The sequence below is a fragment of the Mizuhopecten yessoensis genome, unplaced genomic scaffold (assembly GCF_002113885.1).
Source record: "Mizuhopecten yessoensis strain PY_sf001 unplaced genomic scaffold, ASM211388v2 scaffold2929, whole genome shotgun sequence".
Classification (NCBI taxonomy): Eukaryota; Metazoa; Mollusca; class Bivalvia; order Pectinida; family Pectinidae; genus Mizuhopecten; species Mizuhopecten yessoensis.
The window spans coordinates 487,587-506,024 of record NW_018404790.1 but is presented as its reverse complement, the minus strand read 5'-3'; the positions used below and the strand labels follow the sequence as shown (position 1 = coordinate 506,024).

The following is an 18,438-nucleotide window of genomic DNA, read 5'->3' as shown; positions in this document are numbered from 1 at the left end:
AACTACAAGCTCATCACGAGTTGGGGAGGGGGGAAGGAGGAGGGAAATTGTGTCATAACCAGACCTTACAACCTATACACACAGTCCCAAGAACTGTAATTACATTGAAATGACATATTCTGTTTTTCAGAAACTGATTTATCGAACTGATAAACAGACGAAACAGGCGTCATCTACACAGGAGAATATTTTTTATCTTTATTTATTCTATTAATTTGTTTCTCCAAATGTGACATTGCATACATAGCTATATATCGCTATATTACAGGGATACAGTACCACAGCAATGCGTTGTATTCAGTATGAAAATAATAGCGTATGACATTATTACAGTATATGATAGGATGAGTTCAGTATGACAGAGTTTTATGGTTGCTAATGTCTACTGTTTCGACTACTGCAGATAATTCTGGTTTCATTTGATAAAATATGTTAAAATCTACATCTCGAAAACACACCAATCTCTCACATGACATTGATGACATTTTTGTAATGCTTTCTCTATATGATTGTCTCCCTTTGATAACAGTTTTCAATCTACATATGGATAATTGTCTCCCTTTGATAATGGTATTTCAATCTATGTCGTTCCTAATAAATAACCATCAAAGGAAACCTTTTAAGACTCTAAATGATTTTTTCTAGACTGGTCGTACAGATGTGTTGCCATCTATAGGTTTTTACAAGGCTGTAATTAATTCCAACCCTATCTAGATTAATCCCCCTGTTGTGACATCACCTGGTCGAGATATCTATAGCGCTCTACCTGGAGATTCAATTTACAATTCTGGTGTAACCCGACACACATACACTGGCTCCTATACAGTACTACCATGCAACAGGTGCAACCACATCAAAGATGAAACCGATCATCTGTTACATGTACTGCTGCCCTAGACATGTAGTACATCATCCCCACTGTAATCACCGTTGTTTGTCAGGTAACGGCCCTAAAGTAGGTAGTTTATGTCTTATACCTGTACAACAGTGATGTATGACACATGTCAGTATATGGGCACCCCTTCTCTCCTCCATGTTATTTATCATAAAGAAGTTGTTGATCTATTTTCTTCAAATTAATGTCTCAAACGAATGTATTCAATTGTAAGTAAAAACAATTTTGTGGACCGGCTAAAGGACAAAACAGTAAACAAATATTTCAATCAGATTGGTATTTTACAACATTTATGTTTATATCCATATCTCACTCAAAAAAAACACAATTACTGGTAAATACAAAACTATTAATATTTAAATGGTTTTTTTTATAAGGAAATCATCTTTTCAATTAAGCACACAATTATCTAAAATGAAACTATTTTATTTCTGTTTTTTATTTCTTTTGTTGCCAATTATCAATGATATTTTATAACGTTACGATACTACTCTGGTATGTATTGGGACGCCTGCACTGACCAAGAAGCAGCGGGGACATCAGCTGTGACAGTCCCACTAATGAGACAGGATGATTGTCTTTTGTGTGTCTACGATAATTGGTGATGTTATGGGTATGTACTGACAATTACGACAGCCCCCGTAAACTTTCCTACCTCCACTAGGTGGCAACCCTGTCATGACCTGGCAAAACACTTTCTGGGGACGGAGCCAAATTTAGGATACACCACACCTCCCTGGGGATCAAGTTTCGACCCCTTATGAAGTTATCTAACTGACGTTAGTGTCCCTTCCCTGTCATGCGCTAAGAAAAAAAGATGAATGAAATTGAAAAAAACTTGGCACCCCTTTTCAGAATTGTCATCTCAAAGCCACGAAAGCCAATTCTCTTGTCCTGGATTACATTTCAAAACTAGATTTTCTAATATTCTCAGTAATTACACAATTTCGTAATTAGTTAAAAAACCCAAAATTTCATTTTTGTAGCAGACAATTGAAATGACGAAGACGTTCTAGGAACACTCAACATGACAAGTCTAGCACCTCGAAAATAAATTTGATTGAATTCTTTCTGTGAGGGTTATATTCCGTCGTCGCTTGATAACACGTTTTATAGCGTAATTCAATAAAAGTAGACTAGCAGAATGTCTAAGCTTCCCTAACTGGTAGAAGAGAACAGCTCACAGAAAACCGGGTCTCTCGGAAGCCTTATGCATGCTAGTCACAACAGAACAGAACAAATAAATTCTCGAAAAATATTGTCATATGCTTCAAAACAGGCTTGACAAATTAGGGAAACCTGCTCCAACTTCAGTCTGGCGGAAGACAAGATCAATCTGAGGCCAAATTAGATTTGTAGTTTGAAGTTTCCGTCAATACAATTGATTAAATTATATTAAAAATCAATAAATATTTTTCGCTATATCCCTTTTTATATCCTCTTTGTATGGAACACATCACTTTCAGTGATTACAATACACTTTAGTTTCATACTTCGAAAAACAATAAGGTCAAATTCGTTCTCAGAATATTGAATAGGAAAAATCGTTTTAAAGATTAAGTAGTTGACATTGATAATGTAGTATAAACACAAAAATACAATGGAAATTTTATAATGATTAATGAATTTATTTTAAAACAAAATTTCAAACTGATGAAAGAAGTATAAGGTTAAATTCTGTGCATGTCTGTAATGGGGAAAGGAAAATAATTCAAATCATATCCTTGATGGTTCAGTAGAATTTACATGAAAACTACATAATTCCTTCTTCAGATTCCCCATTTCAGCTGAGGTTTTTGTCTCATTAGGTTTATGCAACATGTTCACTTAACTCGCTCTAATTTGTTGCACCCTCTCCCTATTGCGACACAAGGAGAACTTGACTTTAAAGCTATGTGCTAACTAGGGATATTAGGAGCAGGTCAGAGAGATCTATAGCTTAATAACACATCAGATAAAATCCCCCCACCCTACAGATATGACTCAGAATCTGAAATGCTGCTGTCAAATTAGTAAAATGAATTTCCTATAATTGTCAAGAAAAGAAAGAGCAGAAAGAATACCCGTGGATGAATTCCTTGTGCCTGGTATGTAGGAGTGTTTTACACTGTGCACTAATTATATAAGATGGTGGGCAGACAGAAGAATGAGATACTGGGCTGTAACAGCATCAAGTATTCAAAAACTCAACTTTAAAGGAAGCACATTTCGTTGCGGATGGTGACAGACAGAGCAGGTCAGTTCTCCCAACACAAAAAAAACCGTATACAAGTAACACGCAACACTGAACTCGAGGCTAAAGACGCGGTTACTTTGACAAGGTCGTCTTCTCAACTACACAAGCATTAATGCTGGAGGCTTTTCAGAACCCAACATACTTTTTCAGTTTTCTAAATTAAATGCTCACTCATGAATAAACCCCTACTTGACCAACCCAGTTATGTAAATCATTATCATATGTAGGTTATACACTGATACCTGTCAAAATTATCACCATATATAGATCAATCTGTCCAGACAAACAGGATTGTTCTATTGATGTCTCAAAGGCTTTCTAAATATACCACTGAAAGTGTATTTAATTTTGTTAGAACCAATTACAATATATACATGGACCTATTCAAAGTTTAAATAACACAATCTTTGGTTGAAGTTTTTGTAATCAATATATAGAGTAGACATATAAACGTGATTTACTTTAAATCCGACACACAGAATGCCCTACCCTAACAATCAGACGTGTTCCAATCACAAGCCATTACTGGAATTCCCAAACACTGCCAGACAACATCGAAAGTCGACCAATTTAAGTGTCACATCATAACCTAAGTAAGCATAACTCTTATATATTGACCGGTAAACTGACACACAGATGTCTGGCAAAACTTTTGAAGCATTGTATACAAATTTTGGATCTGATTCATCATAAGAGTTGCCATGGTAATTGCCTCTGCCATTTGCTGGTGCCCAATTGGTTCCCTTCCTCGGGCTGGTGGCCTTTTGTGGGACGGATGGCAGTGAAAGGTCTGTAACTGATTCTTTACAAATATGCAGCCCGCTAATTTTCTTTACACAAATCATCACAGTATTTTTCCACAGGGATGTCTGGGGATTGTAAGGTTCAGTTATTGAAATTTTAAAGCAGAAATCTAATTTCTCCTTTCGTGTTAAAAACCATTTTAACATTTGACTACACCTCGGGTGTCGTATACAAACACAAGAGCTGTTCCTACCGGATCAAGAGGAACCAACATTCCTCATCCTTCCATAGACACATGCTTTACTGTTGCTCAGTGATCTCACAGCTAAAACTAGAACATTACTGGAATGAACCCTTAGTAACTATCAAGTTTTCTGCAAATTTCCTGATGAAATTGAAATTGACAACATAATTTGAATTGTAAAAAAATATAAATTGTGCATTTCTGCAATAATTTTAACTAAACATAATTACTTTAATTAAAAGTGAATCTTATTCTGTGATACTCCTCGACATTCACCTAATTGCTGTACTACATGGGTAAAGAGTTTGTCGGATCTTTAAATCTTCCTGTATGACATATACTTCAGAAGGTGTATTCTCCCGAACGCGTCACCTTTCAAATAATCACGTACATGGCCTCTCCTGAGAATGCCTTAAACCGACAAAGTTCATCGAAATCTTTCAAGTCACTTCTACGTCTTTCTCTATGAATAAAAAAAAAGTTTCAAGTTGACATCAACTTTTTTTTTCTGTCTCATTTCCAGACAGAATACATCTCTCTTGACAACTTTGCGAAACCCTGATTCCTCAAAAAGTACAAAGGCCTCTGACATGAGGAGAGATATTTGTTCCTTAGTGTAAAATACTCCAATGATACGCCAGTACTTATACAGACTAGACAACACACTTAAACCTTGTACCCTCAACTATAGCCAAGTTCAAAATCATGTCAACTTTTTTCCCATGTTTAGTACTTTAATGGAGAAAAAAAATTGTACAATCTATTGTAGAATCTTATATGTCTATTGGAAACTTGACAGTTTCTTTTATCGAAAGTCTTAAAAACAGTATCATGACTTGGCACACTATCAAACATCTTTGAGATCAAGATGAAAACAGACAGATAGAAAATGATTTAAATCTACACAACATTCTAACTTATAGGATTGCAGTAGTACATTTCACTGCAACCCAGACAAACAAAGATACTGTTTAAGTGCAAATAAACAATATCTTTTGATTTGAATGATTCACATTTAACGGATATTGTACTTTGGCAAGATGACGCCAGACTCACTAAAACCTTACAGCGTTGGTATTAAACTTGTTGAGGGTTACAAATACCCCCACACTCATTTCTTCTACATGACAAATCAAATCTTAAATCTTCATATATTTGACCAAATGTATTTGTTTTCAGAATAAATGTCCTGAATTTCGGTTATATTTCAGCTCACAATTTCTATTTGCCCCGACCTGCTTTGTCTCCTGTCGGGCGTTAATTCCATCATGCCGTGACAAATAGTCTGTGTTATTAATGGAGCTCGGCGATGATCTACCCAGTGCTTTTCATTTGGCCCTAAATGACGCATCGCCCGAATAATGTTTAAAGAAAAGCACAAGAAGTCTACCTCCATCATCCGATCTACAGAAGAGTTTTTTGATGGATGTGGGGAAAGGAAATGTGTGCAACATTTCCGTAAACGGACAGGAAATTCATCCTACACACCAGGCATGGCGAGAAATTATGAGAGAAATATCCATCATAATTACGCTCATTCTAAATGGGAAAATTCATTTGATCAAGTGACTGGAGATAAAAGGGGCACATTCCCATTGACAGTAATTAATTCTGGAGGATCAACCTGTGTCTATGATCAACGCTCCTGAGGCTTCAAGCATTTGTTGCTTCCAGCTGAAGTCATAAAATTGGAGTTGTTGCCGGAAAGTAAAATTCCTTGTCTTGGTTCTGGTGTAATTAACACACGACTCGTACAAAGCAGGTGAGCATTGAGACAAGTCGGTGGTACCGGTTTAGGTCCTTAGTATCGACATTAAAACCGGCGTCACGCTGCTTCCAACATCTTAACATTGTCACGGACAAACCACCAAGAAGAAATTCTGATCAATTTCGATTTTTTTTTAATTGTCAGAGGCAACATTAAAAGGTTCAAAATCTGAAAATCTACAAGAAACGCATCGTAGCAGAAAGAGAGGTCAGGGTCAGTATGCAATTGATGCTATATCTGACAAACCACCAACATTTTCTAGAAGTAATTTCTATGTGTGAGAATCTACACCATCTGATTGACCTGATCTACCACAGCTTTTGACACGACATTTCAGTGCTCGTTCTTGCTTTCCCGAGGAAGATTAATGTATGTGATCCAAAGGGAAGCAACTCTTGTCAATTGCAACATTTTTTTTCCAGTACTGGATCACACGACGTAAAAAGAATGACCTTCTGAGTCAAGCTACAATGTTATGGCCTCCTGTTGCACGCATTACAATTCATGGCAGATTCCTGCATTCGTACCTTCTTTTTTTTTTTTTTTTTTTTTTTCAAACCCACTGAATTTTCCCAATTTTATCTTTGGCTTTCTCCAGGAGTCGCTGCTGAATGAATTATTTAAACTAATTTGAAAAACAGTAGAATCTTGGTAAAATAATCGCACAGTAATTTCAGGGGAACACAACAAAAATAGTTACAATTTTCTACCATCCTGTCTGCTTTTATTAGTCATAAACACTACAACCCTTGGTAAAACCAGATTTGGCCAACTGTAGAAATAGGATAATAATGAGAATGCCATAATCCATATCACTCATTATATACAAACTAGTGTGTAACAGACAGGGCACATCAACCTGTTCTCTAGAAATATACCTGTTGAATTGTATGTTTATCATCAGAAATTAGTATTTCTTGAGGACTTAACATGTTAATAGACACATGCATGTCCTGAATGAACCCTGTGTAATCTGAAAACCTTTATAACCAGATATTCAAATAGGTCATAAATGTGTTCATTTCTTTATAACTCTGTAAAGCAGAAACCTTAACGAACCAAACCTTTAAATATGTTCTACTGAATAGTTTTTTGTAACCTTGTAAAATTTGGAGACCTTTGTAAACCTAGTACCCTAGACTTGAAAAGCGAGTCACAGAAAAGTTTCCTAGTACCCTGATAACTGACACCATCAACAGTAGCAATCACAGGTACCCAGACTCTAACAGTAGAGATGTCTTGTACCCCACAGGTAAAAAGATTCTACCGTTGGAGTTCAATAAGGGACTAGATTGGTTTTACTGGTAATTAAAGAGAAGACACTGGCAAGTGTACCATTAGTACTATCAGTTACTTACTTGTCCTCAAGGGAACACCAGCCACAGTAGGGATCCCTGGCACCCAGGTTGTTACTATCAGTTACTTACTTGCCCTCAAGGGAACACCAGCCACAGTAGGGATCCCTGGCACCCAGGTTGTTACTATCAGTTACTTCCTTGTCCTCAAGGGAACACCAGCCACAGTAGGGATCCCTGGTACCCAGTTTAGTACTATCAGTTACTTACTTGTCCTCAAGGGAACCCCAGCCACAGTAGGGATCCCTGGCACCCAGGTTGTTACTATCAGTTACTTCCTTGTCCTCAAGGGAACCCCAGCCACAGTAGGGATCCCTGGCACCCAGGTTGTTACTATCAGTTACTTACTTGCCCTCAAGGGAACACCAGCCACAGTAGGGATCCCTGGTACCCAGTTTAGTACTATCAGTTACTTACTTGTCCTCAAGGGAACCCCAGCCACAGTAGGGATCCCTGGTACCCAGGTTATTACTATCAGTTACTTACTTGTCCTCAAGGGAACACCAGCCACAGTAGGGATCCCTGGTACCCAGACACGTATCACAAGTCTTATACTGGCTGCAGTTCTTCACCACAATCTTGTAAATCTGCAAAATACAAAAGGTTCATGTTAGAATAAGATGTGAAGCTGACTTTCAGAGTAACTTTTATCCTGTCTATAGATGTATGTCACTCTAATAAAACATCTACATACTGTATGTTGGTCCAGTCACACTTTCCCCCTTCATCCGTATTTCCCACACTTGCCCACTGTTAATTTTGCCCTTCAAATGTTAATATAACCATTAATGATCAGTTATTTACTAATAATTGCTGTCATGGCAAAAACATTACAGTATACAAGAATTACGTCCATGGACAATTACATAATGTCAGAAACAAAGACCTGTGTACTCTAGTGGGTTAAAATACTCTATTGTTGTGTGGAAAGATGTGATATACACAAGTGAGCTTAATAAACAAGACTTTGGTCATGCACATACAAGATTGACCTAAAAGAACACGAGACATTTGGTTCCTTCATTTTTAACCTCAAATCCACACAGCACAGTTAAAATACAAGAAGTACAAGGAGCTAAGAAAACAGTAACAGGTTGATAAACAAACTTGTTTCAGGTTCAACTCCATGACCTGGGTAAATCGGCACAGGAAGTGACAGGAAATGATGATTGAACACTGGAGTGATGCCTGGATTAGCCACCAGGTGTCAGTCAACAGTGCATCGGGTGGCCGTAAGGAGGCTCGTGGGGGTTAAACGCCATGACAAATGAATTGATCAGTTGAACTTGTGGTGTAAGTTATATGTAAAGAGATCACAATTTTGACAAGAGCCAAGTAAAACAATTATGTTTGGAAATTCTCTTTAGCATCATCCACGAGAACGTGCGACTTCTGGGGATTAGCACCTTCGTAGAATTGTATTACGATTGATTTATCTCAGCATAACAACTCGGCATGTACAAATATCTAGAGGCCTTCAAATTGCATGGGAAAAAATCAAAAATATAATTATTCTTTCACTTTCAAAGACATTCTTATTCTTTGAAAAAAATGTTTTCAAACAGAACTGCAGAACCTCTTTTACCCATTTGCACCTGGTTTTTCAAGAATCACCAGCATACTGTCATAGATGCTAAAAAGATATCCCCCTCCCCCCTAAACAGGTATATCACTCAATCTTCTATACCTACACAACAAAATGACCTTCGTTAATGATAGGCTACTGTAGTAAAAAGACCCCCTCGCCCCTCCTTCCCTAATTCCTCCCTCAAGTAAGCCATGGACCTAATATTTCCAGGGGATATTAAGTCTATAAGACATATCACATTTCTCTTGCTTCCTTTATTTCATTCCTGCAGACCAATTTATCTAAAATCTTGTTTTCCTTAGTCAATATCTGTGTCACTATGTTGACAAAAGACCAGTGCTTGAAAAGACAATATCATTATGGACAGATATGAATATTTGTTAATGTATGTACCTCAAACACATGAAAAAGCTGCCGTCGTACTTACACTACCGTGACTTAAAATCTATTTCCATGCATATTAATAGACAATTTTTACCTTCGTGCAAGGAGAGTTCTCCTGATAGCAATTCACTTCAAATAAACAACACATAGCAACAGTATTAAATGGCGTCCATCCAGACCAAAGCATGAGTGGAAATAAAAACTACATCAATGTATATTTGATGAGCTTAAAGCCAGACTTATATAGTTTGCCTTTGTTTACATGTGTGCACACCAGCCAGACCGCGTTTCTGTTGGGGCGATACAGTCAAATATTGATGAGTCCATATGAAGGAGTTAGGGTAGGAAGATGCACATGGTACTATGGGATCTCACACCAACTTCAACTAGATCAGTCCGAACGACAGCGTTAATGGCGTGTTGTATAATGTGACATGACGATACCTCAATGCCACGATTTAAAATGTGATATATGTGTCGAGTTAATTCACGATAATATTTCGGGTTAGTCAGTCCCTAGTGAATACATACGTGTAAAAATATGAGAACATTTCATAAATAAAAGATTCACACTAACACATCTCCAACAAGTTGGATGTTCTGATGTATACTGTCCTATGTGGAGACAATAAAAGTCTGATATTTAATTGTCCTGTAAAACCAGATCAGGAGGAAACACTGACGGTTATCCTGTGTATACCTGTCCTCATTGTATAAGTGACATTTGTCTCAAAAGGCTTGAGTCAGTGCCAACAATATTAACTGATATGAATTAAAAAAATAGTATGTGACTATTACAAGATGTATATAGTTAAATGAGTCATTTTTTGGAGATCTGATATTGTTATCAATCAGAAGTCCTGTTATCTTATTATGGCTATCAGAAATCTTAAGTCAATGTTTTGCACAATACATATGTTGATCACACTCTCAAAGTCTGGTCAATTCACTGTCAAACTTGAATATTATAACACCAAACACATAATAACAGAGATCAGTGTTAGAGTTATCTCCCTTTGTCAGGGGTCCCTTATTTTAAAATGTTTCCATAACAGTTATTTTAGAATGCCCTTGATGTCATCAATACATGTATTTCTTGCATACCTATTAAAGACAGTTGCCAAAGTCCTAATCATTATTCATAAACAAGTTTTCTGGCATAGAACTCTTTTTTGAACAGAGATAATGTTACTGTAACCTAAGTGAGAGAAGGGTCCAGGAACTACACACCACTTATCAACCATTTATTTGTTCACCACCTGTTCTATAAAAACAGGTACGAATTATGAGCGAGGTTTCACGCTGAAATTATAAGAAAAATAAATCCGTTTGCAAGTTGGCATGATTCATAGTATCTATATACTTCCGCGTTTATCAGTCCTTCCAACTGTTTTCGTCGACAATCTATGACATAATATTTACAATGTATCAGCAGAAAAAACCACAAGAAATGACAAATACTGATTCTACACATAATAAAATGTCTCCTTTTCTGCCCGTTTTTATGTTTTACTCTTCGAGAAGTCTAATAAATCCTGAGACAAATACTCCTCCTTAAGTATAAGAGCTCTGTGCCAAGATTTAGAAGGGAAGCCTGCGATAAAAAGCAATTAGTAGCATCAAAACAACTTCAACGGAAGAAGTTCGACAAATACCTCCATAATTACCAGCTGATAAAAACGTAAAACAAAATACTGACAGGAAAAAAGTCAAGCTGCAGATGCACATTAAATGGGTGCTTGTGACTCTATTTCAAAATCATCAACTCAAAATCTTATAAAATATCTAGACACCGATGATAGGCAAAATGTATGTGGTCGTTTATTCCAAGCGAGAAGAGTAACAAAATTAAATTACAGGTTTACTTATCCGAACAATTTATCTAAATTCAAGCAGTATTTAATGTTTGTGTTGGTTAGGAAGCATCTGGTTCGACTTGATCTCCTGTGATTCTGTCTCGACGTGGCATTAAATCTTAGACAAATGCAGTTCGGCTGCATCAATTCTGCTATGATTCCTGCAATGACTGTGTGCTGTGCGGTCTCGTATCTGAAATAAATGTCTTTTGATCTAAACAAATGAGCGTTTTCTTCATTTGTGCATCTTGTAAAACAATTAAGAACAAATGTTATCAATAACTACCAGGAAAGAATAGTTATTTTAAAATAAAAACAAATTGTTTTCTCCAGCTCTAATGTGTTTCTGAAAACAATTAAGGGAAAAGCCGTAAATAATTATTTGAATATTTTCTCGGTCATATTTTGCAGTGGTGAGTTTTGATGGATGTTTTCACAGGAGTTGGGTGGCCGGGAAATGTTTATAATTGAAACGCTCTCACTTGTGATTGTTCTAGTGGAGGCACAGTCAACCAGTGCTGGCTGGACACTTGATGAATAGGCTAACAATTTATCATTTTTCATCTTTCTGATGATGTCATCCAGTGGCGTGAAAAACACAGAACACCAATTACATGCAGGGTGGAAGGTCATGTTTGGCACAACTGCCGTTTCCAATACCATACACATGTTTAACAGTAGCCGACTCCTGGCATACAGACATATCGCGAACTGACGAGTGTCCCTCTCATGAAATAGAAAACACTAAGCATGCTATTCAAATAACAGTGAACATGCAATAGAAATGTCTCGTACATTGCTGGTAACAAAAAGAATGAGGCAATTTAATTGTACAAGATTTCCTGGTTTCGCTAAATACTTCTCAAATTGATGAGCAACATTTGCACTTTATTTTTAAAGCATTTTTCTCAATTTGATTTTATGCTTTGTTCTTCTAAAGACTAAAGAGGATTGTATCAGCCACAATCAATACTAACAAATTTTACTTCCTACACAGTTACGTTGGGTTAGATAGACAATTGCTTCGGTAGAACATTTATACTTATATCAGATATATATACTTTAAAACTTGTCTTGAGCGACCATCCTTTTGACTATTAATTTCAGAAACCTGCCTTGAAAGAATGATGTAATAAAAATTGTCTTGAAAAAACAACTTTTTTTTTGCGTGGAGTAAGAAACCTGTCTTGTCTTACTACTGTGGTGAAACCGGTCATAAGTAATGACCCTTGTGGGTAAGGAACCTGCATTGTCTGACTACTGTAGTGAAACCTGTCATAAGTAATGACCCTTGTGGGTAGGGAAACTGCCTTGTCTGACTACTGTAGTGAAACCTGTCAGAAGTAATGACCCTTGTGGGTAAGGAACCTGCCTTGTCTGACTACTGTGGTGAAACCTGTAATAAGTAATGACCCTTGTGGGTAAGAAAACTGCCTTGTCTGACTACTGTAGTGAAACCTGTCAGAAGTAATGACCCTTGTGGGTAAGAAACCTGCCTTGTCTGACTACTGTGGTGAAACCTGTAATAAGTAATGACCCTTGTGGGTAAGAAAACTGCCTTGTCTGACTACTGTAGTGAAACCTGTCAGAAGTAATGACCCTTGTGGGTAAGGAACCTGCCTTTTCTGACTACTGTAGTAAACCCTGCCATAAGCAATTACCCTTGTGGGTAGGGAACCTGCCTTGTCTGACTACTGTGGTGAAACCTGTCATAAGTAAAGACCCTTGTGGGTAGGGAACCTGCCTTGTCTGACTACTGTGGTGAAACCTGTCAGAAGTAATGACCCTTGTGGGTAAGGAACCTGCCTTTTCTGACTACTGTAGTGAATCCTGTCATAAGTAATGACCCTTGTTGGTAAGGACCCTGCCTTTTCTGACTACTGTAGTGAACCCTGCCATAAGCAATTACCCTTGTGGGTAGGGAACCTGCCTTGTCTGACTACTGTGGTGAAACCTGTCAGAAGTAATGACCCTTGTGGGTAAGAAACCTGCCTTGTCTGACTACTGTGGTGAAACCTGTAATAAGTAATGACCCTTGTGGGTAAGAAAACTGCCTTGTCTGACTACTGTAGTGAAACCTGTCATAAGTAATGACCTTTGTCGGTAGGGAACCTGCCTTGTCTGACTACTGTGGTGAAACCTGTCAGAAGTAATGACCCTTGTGGGTAAGGAACCTGCCTTGTCTGACTACTGTAGTGAAACCTGTCATAAGTAATGACCTTTATGGGTAGGGAACCTGCTTTGTCTGACTCATGTAGTGAAACCGGTCATAAGTAATGACCCTTGTGGGTAGGGAACCTGCCTTGTCTGACTACTGTAGTGAAACCAGTCATAAGTAATGACCCTTGTTGGTAGGGAACCTGCCTTGTCTTACTACTGTAGTGAAACCTGTCATAAGTAATGACCCTTGTGGGTAAGGAACCTGCCTTGTCTGAGTACTGTGGTGAAACCTGTCATAAGTAATGACCTTTGTGGGTAGGGAACCTGCCTTGTCTGACTACTGTAGTGAAACCGGTCATAAGTAATGACCCTTGTGGGTAAGAAACCTGTCTTGTCCAACTACTGTAGTGAAACTGGTCATAAGTAATGACCCTTGTGGGTAAGAAACCTGTCTTGTCCGACTACTGTAGTGAAACCGGTCATAAGTAATGACCCTTGTGGGTAAGAAACCTTTCTTGTCCGACTACTGTATTGCCTGCTTTTAGAGATTACCCTTATATGGTAAATAAGTTAATAGGAGAGATTACGAAGCCTAGTCATATGAAGACAATTGGCTTTACCATACTGTCATCTGCCTTGTTATAAGAAAAAGTGGTCTTTTGACGAGGGTTGTTAATACTGTCTAGACATGTCACAGCATCAGTTGGAGCATCATTACATAGTTGAAGCTGCAGGAAATATTCACATTGAATTTTAATAAACCAAAAATACCAAAGCATTAGTGCTTATGATACTTTGACTATCCGCCAGGGAATAAGGAGCCTCAGGAAACTTAAGCCATGATACCAACAAATGGATGACCATTATATAGATCTGTTGTATGGCTTCAAAATCTTATCTGAAATATCATCCAGTCGGATATTTGAAATTTTTCTTGAGTGACGTGGTCAGCAGACTTGTTGCAATGGTAATTTGGTCCAAAGTGCATGTTAAGGATGAAAATCAATGTACAGATCCTATCGAAACAAGAATGAAAGTGAAAATGTATCATTTATATACTTCACAGAAATATAGTTAGTGAAACCAGTGCAATTTAAGTATATGCGGAGAATTTCAACATTGGGCAATTTGTTTTATAGACCAGAGGGGGAAACTTTCACAATAGGCAAAAACCTTACGAATAACAGAAGCCCTCTTTTTCTTTGCCCTGAAGTCCAAAAACTGCAACTCAACATTTGCTCTATGTGATGTTTTACTAGCCTGGTATGAAGCAATCCTAATGACCAATCAACAAGCTAGAAGTTATCAAAATTATCTCTAATCATCAAATGCAAAGAAAAGAATTAAAATCCAATCAATCCAAGTATAGCCATTAGGCTTGAGCAGATCTGACACCATGAAATGTATCACAAGGTCACTGAAATTCTACATCATCAAATGTATATACATCATCAGGTCAATGAAATTCTCTCCTGTATTACTGCATCACGAGATTCTGTCATTGATATTCAGAAGATTAGGATATCAAAAGAGCAGGCGATCACTTTCCAGCTAGGTTTCCCACTCAATCAAGGTGATCACCACTAAAAGTTGAACATATTATGCTAACAATGCACCTGAAAATGTTGAAGCTATTTTCTGCTTCAGCGCATTTTTCATACCTATCACATGAAATTGATCTATTACATTATTATATTATCATCATACTACATAACTACTTATTCAAATGTCAAGGTAATTTATTACACTTTCAAATCTGTCAAGCTTCCCACTGACTCCCATGATCTGCCCAAATCCTGGTCCTTAGAACCCTTGACATGTATAGAATGCTAACATGGATCACTAGTGACAATGATAAAACATCGTTAGTGCGGACATTGATTGTATCCACTGGTCATCTGTGTCCAGTAACATGGTCAATTGTGCACTGCAGTGGTCATTTGTCCAAAACTCTGCATGCAGTTTCTGTCAACCTGTGAAGGGGTTTTCTATAGCCCTATTCATACACACACACAACCAATGCCACAAGTATGAGTTCATTTCATTAGAATGAAACATTCATTATCACAAGCCTTTGTCCTCCGTCACACATGCTGTTGCTGCCAAGCTTGTTCCCTCCGATAGTGAGGGACTTCATTTCATTGGACAGAAAGGGAAACCCTAGTACTGGGCGGCACTGGGCAGCACTGGGATCATGACCCCCTGACCCTGTGACCCTGTCACTAAGATACAGAGGGGCTTTCCCATCTCGGGCTTCTATCACTTAAAACAATCAATCAGTCTTTATTGTAGTGACCAGTATTGACAATTGTAGTAAAAGATCTGCTGTCCATTATTGTCCAATAGAGTGATGGTCAGCATGCTGACCTGTGTCCACTACAAATGACAATAATACTGACCAATCAAGCTCACGTTCAATAGCAATTACAAATCAATCGAAAGTTTAACAGACTTATCAAACTGATCTTACGTTTTTTTGGGACCTGACAAATATGCTTTCTCTATTAAATTTTTGGCCGAGTAAACACTATGTGCCTATAGAACAAAATATGTTTTGGGGTTGTAGTTTTCGTAAATGTGTTTCTGCGCAGTCTTTTTTGCCAAAACACACGACCTGTCATTGCAATTTGCCGTTCTGATATATGCGTCATTTAAAACAACACAAAACATTTGGAAATTGTGTTAAAAATACCATTCCAATTTTTTGCATATTAGAAAACCATGGTAGTAGGATATTCTACATAATCTGGGCGAGTTCAGGCATTGGACAGGAAGGACAAGCTAGGCATTCCTATCACTTCTAGGCACATGTAAAACCATGAAATTCTCAAAGCAAGAAAATATTTGAAATGCTAAGGAACGTCCTGGCTCCCCCTTTTTTGCACATTATGAATTAGCTAACCATCTATACACCCATTTGGTTTGGAGGTTTGGAATGCATGTGAATACCAACATCAGGCATAAACCCAGACAGCACAGCAGCACGACACGCGAGCGATACTGCATGTGCATATTGCACAAGCGTCATGCACGAACTGATGCAACCAGACTAGAAACTGTCTCCAATCTGTCGACAAAACTTACATTCAGCATTCCTCCAAGTGATACGCCGACAGAAAGACAACCACGGTGATAGGAAAGATTAACGTGGTGATAAACAGTGTGACGATAGACAGATAACCATGACAACAAAACATGTTACCAATCTCTCACCTAACACATCTACAACAATACTTATAACTGGGGGGAAGTTTAATAGAACATTTCTTAACAATTAAAATATTAAACTTTATTAATTTTCCAACAAATATGAAACAAATTAAATTGACTTATAATATAATCACTCTTACTGGCCCAACAATAGCACGCAGGGAGTCTTAATGTGGGAGGAAACCGGAGACTCGCGGATCATATGATGTGTTATAAACTGCAGTGGGTGATTTATTAAATCTTGTGACATTTAATTATCAAAAAACAAAATGCTGACATGGTAAGTTGATAGGTTCGCAGGTGTAATTTTTTCGTACCTGCCAAAAATACATGCATACTCTGTCACATATTAAAGGTGTACTCATGGTTCTGTACGGTGTGATGTCCATTACAGCACAGGTGGGAGGATTTAATTATATCTAATGAGGAGGTACATACAGACCTACTATATATTACCAGTGATATGTCTGTATATATTACCATTTATATGTCCATATTGGCTATTAAGCCAACCTCATTTATTCACACTTCTACAGATGACGCAATTTCAATTTCATTTTTTTTAACGAATGCATAGCTTAAAATTTGTTACAGAATTTGTAGCCATCACAGGACAATTTAAATCTGGATTTCGATTTTTGATTGAGATTTGCCAGGAATTCTGTCTGTCACTGGTCTAATGACTTTACATCTGTTGATGACTTCGTGTCTTTGTCCTAACGTCCCCTCACCCAGCTCAGTAATCACACTGTTGCAGTGCTACACCAGACCAACTACATGTTCCACTGTCACTTTTGATTCCTGCTTTAAAACCCAAGGCCTATTAAATTGTAATGTTTCAAATAAATTGCATCATTTGTTTAAAAATGATGAGGACATGTTAACTGATAATTAAAATAGTTCACAAGAATAGACAGTTTGATTTCAGTGGAATTAAACAAGTTCCCTGTGATAATGATAAAGTCAGACCCTGTTGAAATCAGGATTATATACATTATATATAACTAATTCTAGGTCTACTCATACCTGACATTTATACAGTTTGTTCAAAATCTATGCTTGAGTAATGCCACAGACTTGGTAGACACATTTCTGTAAACAGTAACAATGACCTTGGTCTTGACATTTGAACCCTTATATACTAATAAACTCAATGGATTCTTGTATTTCACCTTCGTATGAAGTTTGATTCAAATCTGTTCAGAAATGAAGCCGACATTGACTCGGGACAGAAAACAACATGAAGGACATGGAATACATACATTACGCTCTGCCTCCCACACAAAATTCTGGTTTTGCCCAGTAGAGGATGCTAAATCATTTTACATCAGAAGTAAGGTAAACAGGATGTCAAGAGGGAGTACCCACGCTGGAATGGCCTAAGTCGACATGACGCATGAATTTGTGACAAATTTTAATTATGAATTCAAAATATTTAAGCCCCTCGAAATATGTTGTTTCCTTTCTGCTGTACGTATGTCTGTGGTATGCAATACGGACCTAGAATCACGATCCACCCACTTCAGACGGGCCAGCTAATTTTAATGTGGAAACAGAATTTCTTCAATTTGTTGTTGTTTTGACACTTCCTGGTAGCATTGGCAGTCTGTGGCTCACAGCCTTCGTTAATCCCGACAAACATTCCAATACTCTCCATTACAACGCAGTGGTAAGAAACAACGGAACAAGGAACTCTAAAATCTGACAAGGAACAAAGAAACCCTCCTTACACCATTATGTACACCGGTGAAGATATAAAAAAAGTTTTTTAGAATACACATATCATATTAAATTACAAAATTACAAAAAAAACTCAAATGCAATGAATCTTTTATCAGACATTAAATGGATATTTGTGGAACTTCCTTGTTTCATTTAAACACCTAGAGCCTTACAATCCCACCAACAATATCAGCAGTAGGGGAGTCGCGGCCCTTGTGACTCGGAGGCTCTCCCTAACTAGGAATGACGGCCAATTCATCATTGTTACAGCTCCTA

At 37.6% G+C, this 18,438-nt stretch overlaps 1 protein-coding gene across 1 annotated transcript in view; it reads right to left on the bottom strand.

Moving 5' to 3' along the window:
* Window positions 1-18,438, bottom strand: part of LOC110446689 (plexin-A4-like) — a 194,997-nt gene that overhangs the window by 65,889 nt on the left and 110,670 nt on the right. The window contains 1 exon segment of the mRNA XM_021491966.1: window positions 7,729-7,829. Within this exon segment, the coding sequence (XP_021347641.1) occupies window positions 7,729-7,829 (101 nt within the window).